Below are 21,318 nucleotides of genomic sequence, written 5' to 3' on the forward strand. Positions count from 1 at the left end.
ACATGTCTATTCTTGAATATGTATCATGTGGCGCCGAATAACACGTATAATCTCTCTCACTCCCATGCATCACCCGCCAGATATCTACCAGCCCCCGGTGATTCAAATATTGGAGTAGTTTATCCCGTTCTGGCTGAACGTATCCAGCCATCCCAGTCGAATTATCCACTGTGGGATCTATCGTCAGATTGAAATCTCCCCCTACCAGTATCTCCTCCTGCACACACCGCTAGAGGTGGGTGCCAACTAGGACATAGAAATCTCCCTGGGAGTGATTTGGAGCGTATATGTTAACTAATGTGTAAGTTTGCCCCCAAGGGTCAATACCACAATCACAAATCTACCCCTATTTTCCCTTTTGACCTCCTGTATCTCCCAGCTGCGACCTTGCTTAAAGAGGATCCCCACTCCCGCTGTTTTACTTTGTTGTCAATTAGACGCTAAATATTGGTGAGGACATCCAGAGTGATGTAATAAATGTTCATGTCTGGGCATCAGATGTGTCTCCTGTATAAACAGTATATCTGCTCCCACCCTCTTCGCCTCTCTAAACAGCCTCTTACGTTTTATAGGGGAGTTAAGGCCCCTTGTATTGAGGGATAGACAGGTTAGCTCTATCATGGAGGTTTATGATCAACTTCCCTATTATCCTTCCCGAGAATCTTGCTCTGCCTCCAGCATGTATGTGGATGAATAAACCCCTCCTGAGATACCCCCCCCCCCCCCCCCCCCCATCCAACCGATGGGTCAACTTTATCCCACCACTTAAAGTAGAGAACGGTAACCAACCACATGCCTAACAATGCACACAACTTCTCCATATATTCATATATAACCACATTCTGTCCACCATTCCTCCACACACTTGCCCACCCTCACAAAAGCCATATCAAGTTCTTATTTATTACCCGTACACAAGTCCCAGTATTCAAGTCATATTATTCTTTGAGGATGTCAGCTTCTTATCCGATTGTTGTCTGGTGAGGCGCCCCTTGCTTCTCGCCACTCTTGTCCATCGCTGTCGGGCCAGTCGAGAAGCTGGATCCGATCTACTGTGTTCCTCCGTGCCCTCGTGGGCTCCTCCACCTCTGGCCATGTGATTCGTGCTTCATCCACATTTAAAATCCGGCTCCATTTTCCATCTTGATTATAGGCCAGGGCAAATGGGTGCTACCGCCTGTATACAATTCCTTTGTCCCGTAGGTATCTGGTGAAATTCTTCATCTCAGCTCATCTTTTTAGTGTAGCAGGGGCCAAATCTTGGTAGAGGTCAATAGGGAACGAGTCCCACTGCAGAGCTTCCTTTTTACTCGCCTTGCAGAGTATCGCTTCTTTTACCTTATATTCTGAGAAGCAGGCATTAATGTCTCGTGGTGCATTAGCTCTCAACCTCGCCATTACTCTATGAGCGCGGTCTACTTTAATTGATTCAGGGGCCACCTCTTGCCCTTCTTCGGACAACAACATGCTCGCAATTTGCTGGGTGACCCGTTCACAATCCAAGTATTCTGCCTGTTCTGGGACCCCTCGAATGCGAATGTTGGATCTCCTTCCCCGATTTTCCAAATCTTCAATCTTCTCCTCCAGCAATCTGCACACAAAGCCTGCTGCTTCTTCAATGTATTTTCCACAGTGCTCAGAGCCTCCTGCTGGCCCTCCACGTGTTCATCTATATCCTCCACCCACCTTCTCAGCATCTGTGATCTCTCCGCGGAGGTCCGCTGCTAGAGTTACAAAATCCTCACAAACTCCTTTTATATCTGAGCGTATCACTTCTAGCAATGCCCAGAAGTCAATGCCCAGAAGTCCTTAGCTGAAAGCTCTCCTTCCTCCGCGCTCTCACCGGGTGAGACGCTACCCCCAGCGCTAGCGTTTTTCCCCCGCTCCTCTGCGGGCGCCATCTTGTCCGCGTTCTGATGCGGTACATATGTAAAGTCTTTTAAGGACTTACGGGGCCCTGCAGTGTCTCTTCCAGACATCTCTGCTTGCCGTGCAGCGTCTCTTCCAGACATCTCTGCTTGCCGTAAGTCTTCCGATACACTTATATTAAATTTCTCCTCTCCACATCCGTTCCCAGCGGTTATATATGATGAAGCTTCTAAGCTGGCATGCGGAGCTGTTCTCTCACACCGCCATTGCTCAGCATGACGTCACCGCTCTCTCCGTAGGTTTCCCATTTTGTGATTGGTGCTACTGTGATAGTGACGTTGGAGTTAATGACCACTGTTGTGGCTCTGAACCTGAGTGGGAGAAGCGAGATCTATTTATAGAATGATGGAGGCGTCTTTTCGTCAGTTACCTGCTTGGTTTTGGATACAGCAGACGAGACAGGATCGTAATCCTAGATGGAGCGTTGAAACCCCTGATGCAGCGGAAGCGAAACGGGGATTCCCTGTTGGTTTGAAGCCGGTGATACTTTGAACAGTGAAACACTGCAGCGATTGGTAAGTGATTTGTGGCTGTATCACCAGGACTGAAAAGTAGCAGTATTGATTTGATATTGAACTGATGTAAACTGCATGAATAGAACTGAAAGTAATTGATTCTATCTACATTCTGTGCTCTATGAAGTATACATACACGTTTGTCACCTTATTAGTAGTAGTGATAAAAAGTTTGCAATATAAACCTTGAGACGCTAAGGAATTGTGGAGTTTTTTTGAGCCAGATGATGGCGCGCCGGGCCCATGCCTTATAGTCTGTAATTTCGGGCTGGCTGGATGGCGTTACTGAGGCTTTTTTCTCCACTATAGAGTGCATGATTATGTTAAGCCTGGGGTGACAGCTGTAATATTCATTGTTTTTGTTCGCAGCAGGTGTGAGGCTGTGTTGTGAGTTTCGGGATACTATTTACAATGTCAACACAATACATAATAGAACATTATAAGTGATAGCGAAGGGTAAAGGAAAGATGTAACGTATAGAAGGGTAAGAAAGAAGGAAGAGTTCGAAAGTAAGGTGATTGATTTAAAGAAAGTTGCACATGAGGTCAGAGAAATGGTTAAATGTTATCTCAGCAAGGGTAGGAGTGGATAAACATATTTTGCTGCAGTATATTTCTCAAATTATTTTCTAATGTATAAACTTCATTTCTCATAGAATCTAGCTTTTGCACGCCCCAAGTTTGATTAAAACACTGCATCTTCATGATATCAAACAGAATCTTGAAATTCTTTAGAATCACCCAAATAATATCCAAGCCAGAATATATATATACTAGCTGTTCAGCCCGTAAAAATGGGCTAGTATAGGAGGGGGGGGGGGGTTGAAAGGCCCCCCCACCCCGCCGCCCAGTTCGCCGCTGCCGCTCCCCCCTCCCGGAGCCGTCGCCACCCACCTTCCACTCGGTCGGGCCCTCGCTCCGCTATTGAAACAGCGAGGGCACGCAGCACACGGCTCTACTGCTGAGCTGCCGTGGCCTGCCTTCTTCTCTGCCTGTGTCCCGCGCTCGTGTGACATAACGTCGTCGAGGGCGGGACACAGGCAGAGAAGAAGAAGAAGGAAGGCCGACGGCAGTTCAGCAGCATAGCTGCGTGCCCTCGCTGTTTCAATAGCGGAGTGAGGGCTCGACCGGGTGGAAGGTGGGTGGCGGCGGCGACTCCGGGTGGGTGGAGCGTTAGCAACGGCGGTGTCCCTCGCAAATGCGCAGTAGAGACCCTTTCTGTTCCGCCTCCGTCATCACGTATTGACACAGGGGCGGGGCAGAGAGGGTCTCTACTGCGCATTTGCGAGTGAGTACGACATTTGCCATTTATATATATATATATATATATATATATATATATATATATCTATAATAATTTAAATAATGAATGGCCATGTTTTATCTCCAAGCAAAAATAGCCTCTGTACTCATGGACCCCAGCTGATGAAAACTGAAACTAAAAGCCACTAGAGGACATGACAGTCATTTTGAGAGCCAACATGGGCAGGAGCAAATGGGGAATCACGCCTGCCCTGACTATACCACTAGAACACAAGGGATTGTAAGGTTGGGGGGGGGGGGGGGGGAGGCAACTCTGCATGCTTTTTTTTTGTGTGTATTATGATTGCAAGTAATGCAGTTATGTTTTTTTCATAGTAGTTTTATGGTGTAGAGTGCTCTAAATAAATGCTTTTGATACAAAGGTTTAGTAGGAATTTAAGTCTGTAAATTTGGGATGATAAGCTTCTTAGGAAGTAGCACTAGTCCACTAGGGGATTGTGAGATAGGCCCAAGAGGGCATCTACAGATGGGCAGGGAGGAAAGGCAATTGTTTGGAGGAGAAGGGGGAGGGAAGGACACAAACAAGACAAAGCACACATTTTTGGCTTCCATTACAAACACGTGATCAGTTTTGACCAAAACCATGGTGGTAGTCTTTTGGTTGAAACCAAAACTAGGCAGAAAAGGATTTTGGGCCAGTTTCAACAACATAACTGAAATTTGGTCGGCCTCTAATAAAATACAGTAAATAACTAACAGATCAAGCATTATGTACTCCTGTACAAAATGGAAATCAGTAAAACAAAAATCATCAGTTGTCTGGAATCACTCTCCTAATAGCTGGATAAACACCAGGTTTTAAGTTAATTTCTAAAGGTGGAGATAACTGGTTTCCTTCTGCATGGTCTGGGTACATTTATTCCAGGACCATCCCCTCTATTTAGCTAAATTTGTTATTTTGAGTTGGAGACAGATGAACAGATGGCAGTGATAGGTAACTGCAGTAACTTATATATAAATAGCCCACCAATCAACAAATCATCTTTGTGGTAACAAGGTACCTATGAATACCATGGAAGCTGGAGAAAACAGAATGGAAATTGCACAATTTTGTGCTGAATTCTGGCATAAATTAGCAAGCAGTGAAATAATGGTGTGTCACACAATCCCATCTTTTTTTCTATTGGATTATGTGATTCCTTACTTAGGAGCGTTGCGGCAGTATTTTACAAAAATGCGGTCCTCTTTTGTTAGCCTGAGAGAGGCCCAGAAACAAAGTTATATATAGCGATCATACAGTTAGATTATTGTAACACCAGCATGAACAGATTTTCCTTGAGTAAATAGGCCTTAAGCCACCAAACCTGCCAAAGTTGATTAAATCAGGCCCTCAGAAGTAGTTTTGATTGCAAACCTAGGTGTCACTTAGGAACAGAGTGAACTCTGAGGTTCACTACAGACTCATGTTTCTGTTTCTTAGAATTTTTGATATACTGCCTTTCTGTGGTATAGCCAAAATGGTTTACCTATTACATACAGGTACTTTCTCTGTCCTTAGTAGCTTAAGTGGCTGGCTGGCAGCATTGGGATGTCATTTCAATGGTTTCCCCACTCTCAGATTGCAGGAGAGCCTGGTATGATTGGATGACTGGTTTTCTAAATTACAGTTGAAATTTAATGTGGCCAAGTGCAAAGTAATGCAGTTAGGGAAGAATAGAAGTAAATAACAATGCTAGATTATATATTAGTAGTCATCACCCTGGACAAGGATCAAAATCATTGTGGGCACTACATTGGAATCCCCAGTTTAGTGTTTGGTGGTAGTTAAGAAAACAGTTTAGTGTTTGGTGGTAGTTAAGAAAATGAGTAGAAACTTTGAATTTATTAGGAAAGGGACAGACTATTATAATGCTCTGTTCTCCGAGGACAAGCAGGCTGCTTGTTCTCACTGATGGGTGTCGTCCACGGGAGCCCCTTCAATCGGAGATCTTCTCTAGCAAAATCGTTTGCTAGCCCTCGCGCGCGCACACATACCGCGCATGCACGACCGTCTTCCCGCCCGAACTCGCTCGTGTTCGTTAGTCTTCTTTTTTCCGCGCTCGGGATGGCTGTGTTTTTCGTTGTTCTGTGCCCTGAGGAGACCCTCGCGCTTTTGCGCGTTCTTCCGATTCGGAAGGCTTCTTTTTCTATTTGAAAGTTAATCGCGTGTTTGTCTAAAAAAAAAACAACCCTTTATTTTCGAGTTTGTTTTTCCCCGTCAAGTTTTCTTTCGCTTTTGAAAGCGGCCTCTTGGCCGCCTGTACGTTTTTTTTCCCTTCTTATTTTTGGTGCCCTTTGCCATCATCGCGGATTTTGACTTCGCCGGCGTGATTTTTCCGCCCATGTCATCGAAGCCTCCCAGCGGCTTCAAAAAGTGCACCCAGTGCAACCGGGCTATCTCGCTCACTGATAGGCACTCTTCGTGCCTTCAGTGTCTGGGGGCTCGGCACCGTCCTCAGGCCTGTACTCTCTGTTGTCTGTTGAAAAAGAGAACTCAGGTGGCGAGATTGGCCCAGTGGAACATTTTGTTCGGGGCCTTGCCTGGTGTTTCGACGGTCACAGTATCGAGGTCATCAGCTGGTGCATCGACGTCTGCTGTACCGAGGTCATCGACCGGTGCTCCAGAGTCTACGGTACCGAGATCATCGTTGGTACTGATGTCGTTGGAGGGTGCCTCTTCATCAGGAGTGCAGGTGAGGGCTGTCTATTCCCCTGCTGGTGGCGGTGAGCCCTCGAGTAGGTCTCCCCCTGCCTCGAGGGCTTCTGCAGTACAGCCCCCCCCGGGATCAACCTTCATCGGACCCGGCCCCGAGGAAGAGGCGCTTGGATTCGACGACGTCCTTGTCGATACCGGGAGGTTCCGGTGACATGCTTCGTGTGAAGGCAAAGAAGCATCGGCATTGGTCACCTTCCCGACGTGGTACCGGGAGCTCTGGGTCGCCGAGGGAGTCGGCACCCACTAGGCATCGACGCCGGGAGGACCGCTAACCCTCCATTCAGGAGGTGTCGATGCGCACTACCCTGGACAGCCCGGTACCACCTCCGCACTCCGAACAGATTCTGAGTTCTTTGCCTGTACCGGACTCCCAGACTTCCTCGACAGCCGCTCTAAGCGAGAGCCTCTGGGCCATCCTTCCAGGGATCCTGGAGGAGCTGTTGCGCCCTTCTCCGGTACCGGGGGTGCTTGTGCCGTCGAGTGAGGCGATGGCTGGCCCCTTGCCCGTTGTGAGGTCTCCGATGCCGGTACTGCCCGCGTCGGCTGCCTCCCAAGCAGACTCCCCGACGACGTTGATGGAGGGAGCTTCATCGCCGCCGATGCGGGAGTCTACTTCTCGATGTTCCCACCGTGGCTTCTGTCTACGGAATCGAGGTGGGCACGGCTTCGGACAGAAGTCCATGAACTGGTGTCCGATACCGATGGTGAGGCCTCGTGGGAGGCAGAGGAAGACGTCAGATATTTCTCAGATGAGGAGTCTGATGGTCTTCCTTTTGATCCCACTCCCTCTCCTGAAAGACAGCTTTCTCCTCCCGAGAGTCTATCTTTTGCAGCCTTTGTCCAGGAAATGTCTACGGCAATTCCCTTCCCTGTGGTTACAGAGGATGAGCCAAGGGCTGAAATGTTTGAGCTTTTGGACTATCCTTCGCCACCTAAGGAATCGTCCACAGTACCCATGCATCATGTCTTCAAAAAGACACTGCTGGAGAACTGGGCGAAGCCGCTAACTAATCCCCACATTCCAAAAAAGATCGAGTCCCAGTATCGGATCCATGGGGACCCTGAGTTGATGCGGACTCAGTTGCCTCACGACTCTGGGATTGTGGATCTGGCCCTTAAGAAGGTCAAGAGTTCTAGAGAGTATGCTTCGGCGCCCCCGTGCAGAGACTCTAAAACCTTGGATTCTTTTGGGAGGAAGGCCTACCATTCCTCAATGCTCGTAGCCAAAATCCAATCTTACCAGCTCTACACGAGCATTCATATGCGGAACAATGTGCGGCAGTTGGCGGACTTGGTGGATAAGCTCCCTTCTGAGCAAGCCAAGCCTTTTCAGCAGGTGGTCAGCCAGCTGAAGGCGTGTCGTAAATTCCTGGCCAAGGGTGTTTATGACACTTTTGATGTCGCATCCAGGGCCGCTGCTCAAGGTGTGGTGATGCGCAGACTCTCATGGCTGCGTGCCTCCGACCTGGAAAATAGGATTCAGCAGCGGATTGTGAACTCCCCTTGCCAGGGGCATAATATTTTTGGTAAAAAAGTCGAACAGGTGGTAGAGCAGCTCTACCAGCAGGACACCGCATTCGACAAATTCTCTCGCCGGGCGCCTTCAGCATCTACCTCAACTGGTAGACGTTTTTATGGTGGAAGAAGGACTGTTACCTATTCTTCTAATAGGCGTAGGTACAATCCTCCCTCTCGCCAGCCTGCTGCCCAGGCCAAGCCCCAGCATGCTCGTTCTCGTCAACAGCGTGCGACTCAGCAGGCCCCTGCGGCTCCCCAGCAAAAGCAAGGGGGCGGGCTTTTGACTGGCTCCAGCAGAGCATAGTCGAAATCAAAGTATCTGTGCCAGACGATCTGCTGGTCTGGGGGAGGTTAAAATTTTTTCACCAAAGGTGGCCTCTCATAACCTCCGACCAGTGGCTTCTTCAAATAGTCCGGCTAGGATGTTCCCTCAATTTGGTTTCTAAGCCTCCAAATTGCCCACCGGGAGCTCAATCCTTCAGCTTCCAGCACAAGCAGGTACTTGCAGAGGAACTCTCCGCCCTTTCACAGCGCCAATGTGGTTGAGCCCGTGCCACCGGGGCAGGAAGGGCTGGGATTCTATTCCAGGTATTTCCTTGTGGAAAAGAAAACAGGGGGGATGCGTCCCATCCTAGACCTAAGGGCCCTGAACAAACATTTGGTCCGAGAAAAGTTCAGGATGCTTTCCCTGGGCACCCTTCTTCCCATGATTCAGGAAAATGATTGGCTATGCTCTCTGGACTTAAAGAATGCTTACACTCATATCCCGATACTGCCAGCCCATAGACAGTATCTTCGATTCCGTCTGGGAACACGGTACTTTCAGTTCTGTGTGCTACCCTTTGGTCTCGCCTCTGCGCCCAGGGTGTTCACAAAGTGCCTGGCTATAGTAGCGGCGTCTCTACGCAGACTGGGAATGCACGTATTCCCGTACCTCGATGATTGGCTGGTGAAGAACACCTCCGAGACTGGAGCTCTACAGTCCATGCAGATGACTGTTCGACTCCTGGAGCTACTGGGGTTTGTGATAAATTATCCAAAGTCCCACCTTCTTCCTGTTCAGAAACTCGAATTCATAGGGGCTCTGCTGGATTCTCAGACAGCTCGTACCTACCTCCCGGAAGCGAGGGCCAACAATCTTCTGTCCCTTGTTTCTTGGGTACGAGTGTCTCAGTAGATCACAGCTCGGCAGATGTTGAGATTGCTCGATCACATGGCCTCCACAGTGCATGTGACTCCCATGGCCCGCCTCCACATGAGATCAGCTCAATGGACCCTAGCGTCTCAGTGGTACCAAGCTGCTGGGGACCTAGAGGACGTAGTCCTGCTGTCCATGAGTTTTCTTCAGTCCCTCCATTAGTGGACAATCCGGTCCAATTTGACTCTGGGACATCCTTTCCAAATTGCTCAGCCTCAAAAGGTGCTGACGACGGATGCGTCTCTCCTGGGGTGGGGAGCTCATGTCGATGGGCTTCACACCCAAGGGAGTTGGTCCCTTCAGGAGAAAGGTTTACAGATCAACCTCCTGGAGTTACGAGCGGTCTGGAACGCTCTAAAGGCTTTCAAGAATCGGTTGTCCAATCAAGTTGTTCAAATTCAGACAGACAATCATGTTGCCATGTACTACATCAACAAGCAGGGGGGCACCGGATCTCGCCCCCTGTGTCAGGAGGCCGTCAGAATGGGGCTTTGGACTCGCCAGTACGGCATGTTTCTTCAGGCCACGTATCTGGCAGGCGTAAACAGTCTGGCCGACAGATTGAGCAGGATAATGCAACCTCACGAGTGGTCGCTCAATTCCAGAGTGGTACGCAAGATCTTTTAAGTGTGGGGCACCCCCTTGGTGGATTTCTTTGCCACTCAAGTCAATCACAAGGTCCCTCAGTTCTGTTCCAGACTTCAGGCCCACGGCAGCCTAGCGTCGGATGCCTTTCTCCTGGATTGGGGGGATGGCCTCCTGTATGCTTATCCTCCCATACCTTTTGTGGAGAAGACTTTGCAGAAACTCAAGCAAGATCGAGGCACCATGATCCTGCTCGCTCCCTTTTGGCCACAGTCAGATATGGTTCCCTCTTCTGGAATTGTCTTCCAAAGAACCTTGGAGATTGGAGTGTTTTCCAACTCTCATTACTCAGAACGTGGGGGTGCTTCTGCATCCCATTCTCCGGTCCCTGGCTCTCACAGCCTGGATGTTGAGAGCGTAGATTTTGCCTCCTTGGGTCTCTCGGAGGGTATCTCCAGAGTCTTGCTTGCTTCCAGGAAAGATTCCACTAAGGAGAGTTACTTCTTTCTATGGCGGAGGTTGCCCTCTGGTGTGACAGCAAGGCCTTAGATCCTCGCTCTTGTCCTACACAGACCCTGCTTGAATACCTTCTGCACTTGTCCGAGTCTGCTCTTAAGACCAACTCTGTAAGAGTTCATCTTAGTGCGATTAGTGCATACCATTACTGTGTGGAAGGTAAGCCGATCTCGGGACAGCCTTTAGTTGTTCGATTCATGAGAAGTTTGCTTTTGTCAAAGCCCCCCATCAAACCTCCTACAGTGTCATGGGATCTCAATGTCGTTCTCACCCAGCTGATGAAACCCCCTTTCGAGCCACTGGATTCCTGCCATCTGAAGTACTTGACCTGGAAGGTCATTTTCTTGGTGGCAGTCACTTCAGCTCGTAGAGTCAGTGAGCTTCAAGCCCTGGTAGCTCATGCTCCTTATACCAAATTTCATGATAATAGAGTAGTCCTCCGCACTCACCCTAAGTTCTTGCCAAAGGTGGTGTCGGAGTTCCATCTGAACCAGTCAATTGTCTTGCCAACATTCTTCCCCCGTCCGCATACCCGCCCTGCTGAACGTCAACTGCACACATTGGACTGCAAGAGAGCATTGGCCTTCTATCTGGAGCGGACACAGCCCCACAGACAGTCCGCCCAAATGTTTGTTTCTTTTGATCCCAACAGGAGAGGAGTGGCTGTCGGGAAACGCACCATTTCTAATTGGCTAGCAGATTGCATCTCCTTCGCTTACGCCCAGTCTGGGCTGACTCTTGAGGCTCATGTCACGGCTCATAGTGTTAGAGCCATGGCAGTGTCAGTGGCCCACTTGAAGTCAGCCACTATCGAAGAGATTTGCAAAGCTGCGACGTGGTCATCTGTCCACACATTTTTATAGCATTACTGCCTACAGCAGGATACCCGACGCGACAGTCGGTTCGGGCAGTCGGTGCTACAGAATCTGTTCGGGGTTTAGAATCCAATCCCCCCCACTCCAGGCCCATTTTTATTCTGTTCCAGGCTGCACTCTCAATTAGTTGCTTAAGTTAGGTCAATCTCAGTTATGTCCTCGCCGTTGCGAGGCCAAATTGACCATGTTTGTTGTTTTGAGTGAGCCTGGGGGCTAGGGATACCCCATCAGTGAGAACAAGCAGCCTGCTTGACCTCGGAGAAAGCGAAAGCTACATACCTGTAGAAGGTATTCTCTGAGGACAGCAGGCTGATTGTTTTCAGAAACCCGCTCGCCTCCCCTTTGGAGTTGTGTCTTCCCTTGTCTATGTCTTTGCTTTGTACTGGACTACCGAACATGAGCGAGTTCGGGCGGGAAGATGGTCGTGCATGCGCGGTATGCGCGCGCGAGGGCTAGCAAACGATTTTGCTAGAGAAGATCTCCGATTGAAGGGGCTGCCGTGGACGTCAACCATCAGTGAGAACAATCAGCCTGCTGTCCTCGGAGAATACCTTCTACAGGTATGTAGCTTTCGCTTATCTTATCTGTGTTAAGATTGCACCTTTACTGTATGCGATCCTGGTCACCCCATCTTAAAAAGTTGTAGCAGAGTCAGGAAAGGTACATGGAAGGGTGGCCAGAATAATAAAAGGGATGGGACTTTTCTCTATGAAAAAAAGTAGATTAAAGCACTTAAGCTTGAAGAAGAGACATGATTTGATGGAAGTGCATAGAATATTGAGTGGTGTGGAACTGGTAAATAGAGAACTTGTTTCAAATTGTACTAAGACTAGGGGTCTTAATAGCATATGTGCGATTCAGAGTTAGATTACCACACCTGTGGCAATCTCCCCTGCACCCCCCTACCTCAGCTGATAGCGGAAGCACTCACCAGCCTGGTCCTTAGCCTTATATCTTATACAAACTTAAACAAGAACTCACAAGAATAAGTTTAGTTCAGCAACATAAGCGCAAGCAAAGTCTGAAATATAAAAGAGAAACAGGGAGGCCTATCCTCCCAGCAAGCTTCCTGACCTGGAGGAAGTGCTCAGCCCCCCCCCCCCCCCCACTTTATCTTTCCTTATACCTGCTTTTATACCTTTGTCTTAATAATATCATAACATACAACAGGAACTCTCTGGACAGACCATCTATACATTGTACCCAATTATTTGTCCACATATATTTATCCCGCCTGCCTATTAGAAACTTTTCTCCCACCCATACCTTTGTTCTAAACTATATGCCCCCCTCCTCATTCTACTTCAGCGGTTTTTGTATCAGTATACTATCTGTAGGTAGGAAAAGAGGACGTTGGAAAAGTCTTCTTACTGAACAGGATATAGCTAGCTGACTACAAGGTCAGATGGTACAGCAAAAACAGATTAGCTACAGCTTGGATACATAACAAGTTTTAAAAGTTGCAAGAAAGATTTTATTCCTACCTTCTTCTACATACAAATATGCATTCCCAATATGAAAACCCAAAATTATCCCATCATGTTTTAACTATTACAGCATTAACCCATAACTAGTCACATCAGCAAAACTTCTCAATAAACAAGCTCCTTTGCTCAGTCACATAGTGTTTCTCTCTTCTCACAAAAATTAGATCTTCCATCAGTACCTCTTGTGAAATACTCACTGTTACAGTTGCGCAACTGACCACACTTAACTCATACGCGGCCACACATCCAGTATGTCCAAAAGATCACAAAGCATTGAAACTGCCTTGGTCTTGTCAATCCTAGCGACAACAGAAGCCAAGACTAAGCTAGCTAGCTTATTTATAATAAATATTTAAATAAACAAGCTAGCTGGGGAATTTGTTGCTGGAAGATATGGTTAAAGCAGTTAGGGAAAGCTTGCGGAGCATGGCTCCTGGAATTATTTCCAATCCCACTATATGTTAATGCATGTACATATGCCTGTGTTGGCTGAGAGTTGTTGGGTATGGGATGTGTATGTTTGTGTGTCTGTGTTCATATTTTTCTTTAGTTTGTGAATGTATGTGTGTAGGGGATTGGGACCGTTTGGGGGGTGGAGAGGCAATTGCATGGGGGGATGGTAAATCAATTCCAGGTTGAAGGGGTAATTTTGGAGGGTTAGGTCGTTTGGGGGTGGTGGGGAAGCTTTGGCGGTGTTGGGGCAATTGCAAGGTGTAGCTTTGGGTGGTGGGGCAGCTTGGGGATGGTTGGGCAGCTGTAGTGGATAGTTTCGTAAGGAGGGAACAATTTGGAGGGTCTGTATGGCAGATGTGGGGACCATATTGACAGATTGGGGGCAGTTGTGTGCAGGTATATTTTATGAGTGTAAGGGCAGTTTGGGGGTTGTGGGCAGTTGCCTCGTGTATTTTAGATTGGTGCAGGCAGTTGTGAGGATTATTTTAGGAGGGTGTAGGTCGTTTGGGATGGTGATGTGTTGTGAGATGGAGGCAGTTTGGGTGATTTTCGGGCAGTTACAAGGGAGCGGTTTATGGGGTTGGGCGATCTGGGTGCGGTGGAGCAGTTGCAAGAGAGTAGCCTTTGGGGCTAGATAGAGTTTGGGGGTAGGTGTGCAGCTGTGTATCAGTATTTTTGTTGTTGTTGTTGTTACATTTGTACCCCGCACTTTCCCACTCATGGCAGGCTCAATGCGGCTTACATGGGGCAATGGAGGGTTAAGTGACTTGCCCAGAGTCACAAGGAGCTGCCTGTGCCTGAAGCGGGAATCGAACTCAGTTCCTCAGTTTCCCAGGACCAAAGTCCACCACCCTAACAGAAGCTGGAATTGCTTGTCCCATGCAAATCCATTGGGCTAGTTCTTTTTGTTTCTTTTTGGAGGGGGGAAGGGCATATTTCTTTAGAACTTCTGGTCCATTTTTCTGTCTTTTGTCTGTACTATTTACCATTGTTTCCAAGTTTCATCTCATTTTGTGTAATTTTCAGAGTGTAATTTTGCCTCGACAAACAAAGACAATTCCTGATTCTTTTGTATAATTGTTTCCAATTTGCTTTGGGTTGGAAAGATTAAAAAGGGTTTTGGCAACTTCTTGGAAGAGAACTCCATATACTATTAGCCATGTAGGCTTGGGAAAGCCACCATCTTCTGGTTTGAATAATAATTAATAAATCTACTCCTTGGGATCTTGTTACTGTTAGAGACAGGAAGTTGGGCTTTGACGGTCCTTTGGTCTGGCTCACTATTGTTTTTATTTTCTTAAGCTGTGCTTCATCTTTGAGTGGCAACCTATTAAAATTTGTGTTGATCAGCTCCCTGGTTTTAAACGGGCCACCACCTTCGTGAAAGAGATTCCTAGACCTGCATTGAACTATCTGTCTTCCCCGGTTGTTGTATCTTGAACCACAGCAGTTTCACTAAGCTAGCATTAAACCTGTTGGCCATTTTCACAGTCTGGTTAAGCACACATGACACTGACAATTCTTTGTACTTAATTTTTATTTTTTAAAGATATCAAAATTTTAGGCAAAACTCTGCTTTGCTGCATTTTGAAAAGATGCTTGGGAAATGCCATAAATATCTACAGACAACCCTAACAGTTACTGTTGTTGTATAGCTATTTGTGCACATATGTACAAACTCATATTGAGAGCCCTCTAGGGACAGAAAAATACCTACTGCATCTGAATGTACACCATTGTGTAGACACACACAGACAGACACATTTCTGCTCATAGAAACATAGAATAATGTAGGCAGATAAAGACCATATGGACTATCCAGTCTACCCATCTATGCCATCTGCTCGCCTTAGTACTCCCTTAGAGATCCTTTATACTTGTCCTAAGCTCTCTTGAATTTAGATACTGTTTTCATCTTCACCACTTCCACTAGAAGGCTGTTCACAAATTCACCACTCATTCTGTGAAATATTTCCTCAGATTTCTTCTATCCCCTTTCACTTTCATCCTATGCCCCCTCATTCCAGAGCTTACTTTCATTTGAAAGAGACTTGTCTCCTGTGCATTTATGCTGCATAGGTATTTAAATATCTCTATCATATCTCTCCTCTCCTGTTTTTTTCCCCAAAGTATACATATTAAGAGCTGTACTGTTCCTTCCAGTTTTTGCAGCTTAAATGCATGACCCTGCATTTATTAGCATTAAATATTAGCTGCCAAATTCCGGACCATTCATCTAGCTTCACTTTCCTCATGTTATCCACATCATCAGGGGTGTCTTCCCTATTGCAGATTTTGGTATCATCTGCAAAGAGGCAAACCTTACGAGACGGGCTTTCATACTTACAAAAATGTTAAAAAGAACCAGCCAAAGAACTGAACTTTGCAGCACACCACTGGTAACATCCTTTTCCTCAGAATGAGCTCCATTTACCCCTACCCTCTGTCACCTTCCTCTCAACCAGTCCCTAACCCAGTCAGTCACTTTAAGGCCCATACCGAGGATACTCAGTTTATTTATTAGTTGTCTATGCGGAACTGTGTCAGAGGCTTTGCTAAAATCTAAATACACCACCATCTAGCGCTGTGTCTCGATCCAACTCTCTGGTCACCTAGGTAAAGAAATTGATCAGATTTGTCTGAAACGACCCTCCTCTAGTGAAACAATGCTGCCGTCCTGTAATCCATTGGATTCCAAAAACTCTATTATTCTCTGTTTTAAAATCATTTCCATTAATTTGCTTCTTCAAGCAAAAGAAGTTTTGCAAAATGTAATGTAACATACTTTTATTATAGGCTTGTAATATTGTCATTTAGTTAACATTGTATAGGCAAGTTTCTGAATACTGTTTCTCTTTTTTTTTTTTTAACAGAATCAACTTCACACATTCAACGATGTGTGTAATAATGAATCTTTAGTTTCAGACACAGAAACGTAAGTGGGAACGTTGACTCTCTCTCTAAAATATTCATATTATAAAGAAGGCGAGACTGTTTCATGTATTTTTAACATTGAATGTTTCAACTACAAAGTGTCATTAGCATTTTGAAAAAATAGCTAATAAAATGAAAAATATTTAAACCATCTTTAAATACTAATAATCTGTAGATAAGTCTGACTTTGATTGTAAGTAATCATTTTTTTGTGGAGGGGTGAGCGGAGAGATTATTAAGAGGAGGTGGTAAAAGGGAGCGAGAAAAAGCTCTGGGGAACAAGGAGGAAAGAGTGGGTGAGGGAAAGTGCCTTTGGGGGGGGGCAAGGGGGAAAGGTGAGGGAGGGGAGAGATTGATATTTACAAGGTCAACCCAATACAAAAATGGAGCTTCTAGATATTAACTACTACTACTATTTAACATTTCTAAAGCGCTACTAGGGTTACGCAGCGCTGTACAATTTAACATAGAGGGACAGTCCCTGCTCAAAGAGCTTACAATCTAAAAGATAAGTGAACAGTCAGTCTGATAGGGACAGTCAAATTGGGGCAGTCTGGATTTCCTGAACAGTAAGAGTTAGGTGCCGAACGCAGCATTGAAGAGGTGGGCTTTAAGCAAAGACTTGAAGATGGGCAGGGAGGGGGCTTGGCGTAAGGGCTCAGGAAGGTTGTTAATATTAATATTAATAGCCTTTTCATAGATTATAAAATAATAAAAATAGTGTATACAGATCTGCAGTCCGCATACACAGCAGTCCTGTATACAGCTTTAAAATGCATATGTTTTGAATAGCAATCTGCAACAGAATGTAAACCTAAACATTGTCATTTTCATTGGTATGTAAATAGTTTGTAAACTTTTGGGTCTTTTAGACATTAGCTATGTATTTTGAGGGAAAGGGGAAACAAAATCTGATTCACACTCTGGGAATTTATTTTTCTTAGCATCAGCTTACACTATTCTGAACCAGCAGGTGTTACTTATTTATGATATTTATATCCCATTATCCCAAGGAATCTTGAGTTAGATTACATTAGATAATCCAAGTAACAATGGAAGGAAAGTGACAATATTGGTGTAATTGGTTAATTGTGGGTTGAAAAATGATAGTGTAAGGATGGTATTTTTAAGTACAGCTATGTCATGCAAGGTTCCGCTTTAGGAGTCACAGACCTAGAAAGGGATCTGGGTGTCATTGTTGATAAGACATTGAAAACTTCTGCTCAGTGTGCTGCGGCGGCTAAGAAAGTGCACAGAATATTGAGTATTATTAGGAAAGGGATGGAAAGCAAACACGAGGATGTTATAATGCCGTTGTATCGCTCCATGGTGCGACCACACCTCGAGTATTATGTCCAATTCTGGTCGCCGCATCTCAAAAAAGATATAAAAGAATTGGAAAAGGTGCAGAGAAGGGCGACAAAAATGATAAAAGAGATGGAACGACTTCCCTAGGAGGAAAGGCTAAGACGGTTAGGGCTCTTCAGCTTGGAGAAAAGGCGGCTGAGGGGTGATATGATAGAAGTCTACAAGATAATGAGCGGAGTGGAGTGGACAGATGTGAAGCATTTGATTACATTTTCAAAAAATAATAGAACCAGGGGACACAAGATGAAGCTAGAATATGGTAGATTTAAAACAAATAGGAGACAGTTTTTCTTTACTCCGCGCGTAGTTGGACTCTGGAACTCGTTACCGGAGAATGTAGTGACAGCAGCTGGCCTTACAGAGTTTAAGAGGGGTTTGGACAGATTCCTGAAGGAAAAGTCCATTGAAAATTATTAAAAAAAAAAAAAAAAAAATATATATATATATATATAATTGGCCGCTGTCGGAGACAGGATGCTGGGCTTGATGGACCCTTGGTCTTTTCCCAGTATGGCAGTGCTTATGTGCTAATACCATGAAAGTAATTAAAAAGTCGGTGTTAAAAGAATTTTAACAATACTACTACTACTATTTTGCATTTCTATAGCGCTACAAGGTATACGCAGCGCTGCACAAACATAGAAGAAAGACAGTCCCTGCTCAAAGAGCTTACAATCTAATATTCAAAAAATAAATAAAGTAAGCAAATCAAATCAATTAATGTGAACGGGAAGGAAGAGAGGAGGGTAGGTGGAGGCGAGTGGTTACAAGTGGTTACGAGTCAAAAGCAATGTTAAAGAGGTGGGCTTTCAGTCTAGATTTAAAGGTGGCCAAGGATGGGGCAAGACGTAGGGGCTCAGGAAGTTTATTCCAGGCGTAGGGTGCAGCGAGACAGAAGGCGCGAAGTCTGGAGTTGGCAGTAGTGGAGAAGGGAACAGATAAGAAGGATTTATCCATGGAGCGGAGTGCACGGGAAGGGGTGTAGGGAAGGACGAGTGTGGAGAGATACTGGGGAGCAGCAGAGTGAGTACATTTATAGGTTAGTAGAAGAAGTTTGAACAGGATGCGAAAACGGATAGGGAGCCAGTGAAGGGTCTTGAGGAGAGGGGTAGTATGAGTAAAGCGACCCTGGCGGAAGATGAGACGGGCAGCAGAGTTTTGAACCGACTGGAGAGGGGAGAGGTGACTAAGTGGGAGGCTAGCAAAAAGCAGATTGCAGTAGTCTAAACGAGAGGTGACAAGGGTGTGGATGAGGGTTTTGGTAGAGTGCTCGGAAAGAAAGGGGCGGATTTTACGGATGTTGTAAAGAAAGAAACGACAGGTCTTGGCAATCTGCTGGATATGAGCAGAGAAGGAGAGAGAAGAGTCAAAGATGACCCCAAGGTTTCGAGCTGAGGAGACAGGGAGAATGAGAGAGCCATCAACAGAAATAGAAAACGGGGGGAGTGGGGAGGTGGGTTTGGGGGGGGGGGAAAGGTATTTAGGTGGAATGGGGAAGGCAAAATGGACGGAAGAAAGAGGCGGAGATTAAAAGCCAAGAGGGAGGAAGAGGGTAGGAGAGAAGGTGAGGTGATGAAGTCGATGGATGGGCAGTGAGTTCCTGTAGCGGAGAGAGGTAGGGGGTGAGGGAAAAGATTAGGAAGGGACAGGGCTAGGAAGAGAATATGAATAGGGGCCATAAATGACTGAGGTACTCACGAACAGCATGTGAGCAAGCCAGGCTTAAAGCAGCTTTATTACTTGCAAGGAGACAACATCCAGGAGATTAATCCAGCACACACAAGCAGAAGGTTGTTATCTAACTCTATACAATTAACCAAGTCATTATATACCTTCTTTCACCATTAGATTCCAATTATCTATTCCCTTATATATATGGTCAATCTGCCCAGCTTCCCATCTACATTTCTCCATGTCTTACCTCATCCTGCACCTGCATCATTATTTTTCATTTTCCCAGTAACCACCTTTTGGATGAACTTCATGACCTATACAATTAGTACATTCTTATCCTTTTACATGCAGCGCTATCAGACCTTCTAAGCTTGGATAAACATGTGTTATAAGCTTAGCCAAAAGCATGTCTAAAAACAAACTACAGTGCTTTCTTGTGCAGAAGCTGTATATGTAAAAAAAATGATTAACCCAATACTTTCCCTACATTTCTCTCCTGTTTATCATTGCTACATATACTTGCTCAAGTCTCTTAAGATAGATTCCTCTCCGAGACATCTCCTTTCGTCCTGGAGATTCATGTAGTCTTGATTCTGTTATATACCAATGGGAGATACGTAGTCCTTAAAGGAAGCCTGGGTATCGTCCTCCATAGTCTTGGTCAGGGTTGCATCAATTAGTCTTTGAAGTAGACCACGAATACAAGGAATGCAGCAGCATCCACATGTTACCAATATGGCTGCATCCACAGCAGCAGAGGTCAATACTGAAGTAATCAGGCCACTCCAACTTCCAAACCAATCTTCCAGAATTTTCCGCCAGTTCTCTTGACAAGGTTGTCAGTCCAGCCAGCGCCCTGGTGATACTTCCATCGGGAGCTGTATTGTTCGGGATATACGTGCAACAAAACTCTCCAAACATCTGGCAGACTCCGCCTTTTTCCGCCAGTAGCATGTCCAGTGCCAGTCGATTCTTCCATGCCATCATTGAAGTGGCATCAAGTTGCTCAGCGATTCCTCTTACGTCGTCTCGGGTGTACTTGACAAATCTCTGCTGATTATAATAGATATAGTTGATCCAGTCTACATTCTTATTAATTGTTACCCACCAGAAGAGGAAGGACTCAAATCCAGTAGTAACCTGGTTCCTTGCCTTGAATTCATTGGGCACCCCTCGAGGTATCCCAGTGTCATCCATATACACAAGTGGGTCAAATGATCCGCCAGGTGTCAGTGCCCTCTTCTTTCTATGTGGAATTGATTGTGGTAGTTCCAGTGTTCCTGTGGGTAACATATAAAAGGCATGATAACTTGAATTAAAGCGCACTCCCCATGCCACACTTGCGGGAGATGGGGTCTAAGAAGGAGATCCCCACACATCCACCAGATATCAGCTCTTCCTTGGTCTTGATTCTGGAACCAGTTAAGATGGTATTTATGGTTCTGTCTTCCCGTCAAATTGACCCGATGATCGCAGTATGAGTCTGGGAGTGGCTTCAGATTTTGTCGCTTTCCTCATCCTTTTATAGAGAAGCAGGTATAGTTACTTGGGTATGATGTTACTACTGATGGTTTAATCCTTCCTTTAGTAAGGGAAAAAGGTGTGACATCATAAGGCAGGTTCAGTGAGTATTTATGGGAAGGAAGCACATATACTTGTCAGACCATGTAAGTCTCGCAGCTGCCGCTCGTCCTCTGCAGCAAGTTAGTTCACAAAAATCTATTTCCACTGTGCTGGTCTGGCCTTCATAAAAGGTCTGGCCTTCTTTGGGCATTCAGGAAGCCCCGTACGTGCCCATTCTGTGGGATCAGTTCCTTTGTGTAGTACTCGGGCCGCAGCAACTCGGCGTTTTTCTTGAGTGAATGTCTCCTGCATCCGATTGGAGTAGTCCTGGGAATTTTCTTTTCTGGTCGCCAGGATTTAATATCCTTTTGACTGTGTCTATAACCTGGAACAGGAGGATGAAGAGCTATGCCACAGATTGTTCCTAGGACCAACCTGATTATTATTTGTCAAAGTCTTGATTGCTCTCCTCTTTTCCAGTTGTCCGAGGGGACTCCAAACTGTTGTCTCAGTTAATTGCTCATGTGGGTCTTCTGGATCAGATGTTAAGGCCTCCATTTCGACCCTAAGTTCTCGCTTGGGTTGTTGTTTTCTTCACTGGGTTTGAGACGAGGGTTCCTATTGAAGCACCTTCCCTTTTTAGCCGGGCTTACCCTTGCGAGAAGTTGGTCTACTCTGGTTGCCTA

General features: G+C 46.0%; 1 protein-coding gene across 1 annotated transcript in view; it reads left to right on the forward strand.

The window, feature by feature from the left end:
* USP34 (ubiquitin specific peptidase 34) overlaps positions 1 to 21,318 on the forward strand; it is a 1,418,841-nt gene that overhangs the window by 311,893 nt on the left and 1,085,630 nt on the right. The window contains 1 exon segment of the mRNA XM_030196176.1: positions 15,967 to 16,028. Within this exon segment, the coding sequence (XP_030052036.1) occupies positions 15,967 to 16,028 (62 nt within the window).

This window comes from Microcaecilia unicolor, chromosome 3 (genome assembly GCF_901765095.1).
Source record: "Microcaecilia unicolor chromosome 3, aMicUni1.1, whole genome shotgun sequence".
Lineage (NCBI taxonomy): Eukaryota > Metazoa > Chordata > Amphibia > Gymnophiona > Siphonopidae > Microcaecilia > Microcaecilia unicolor.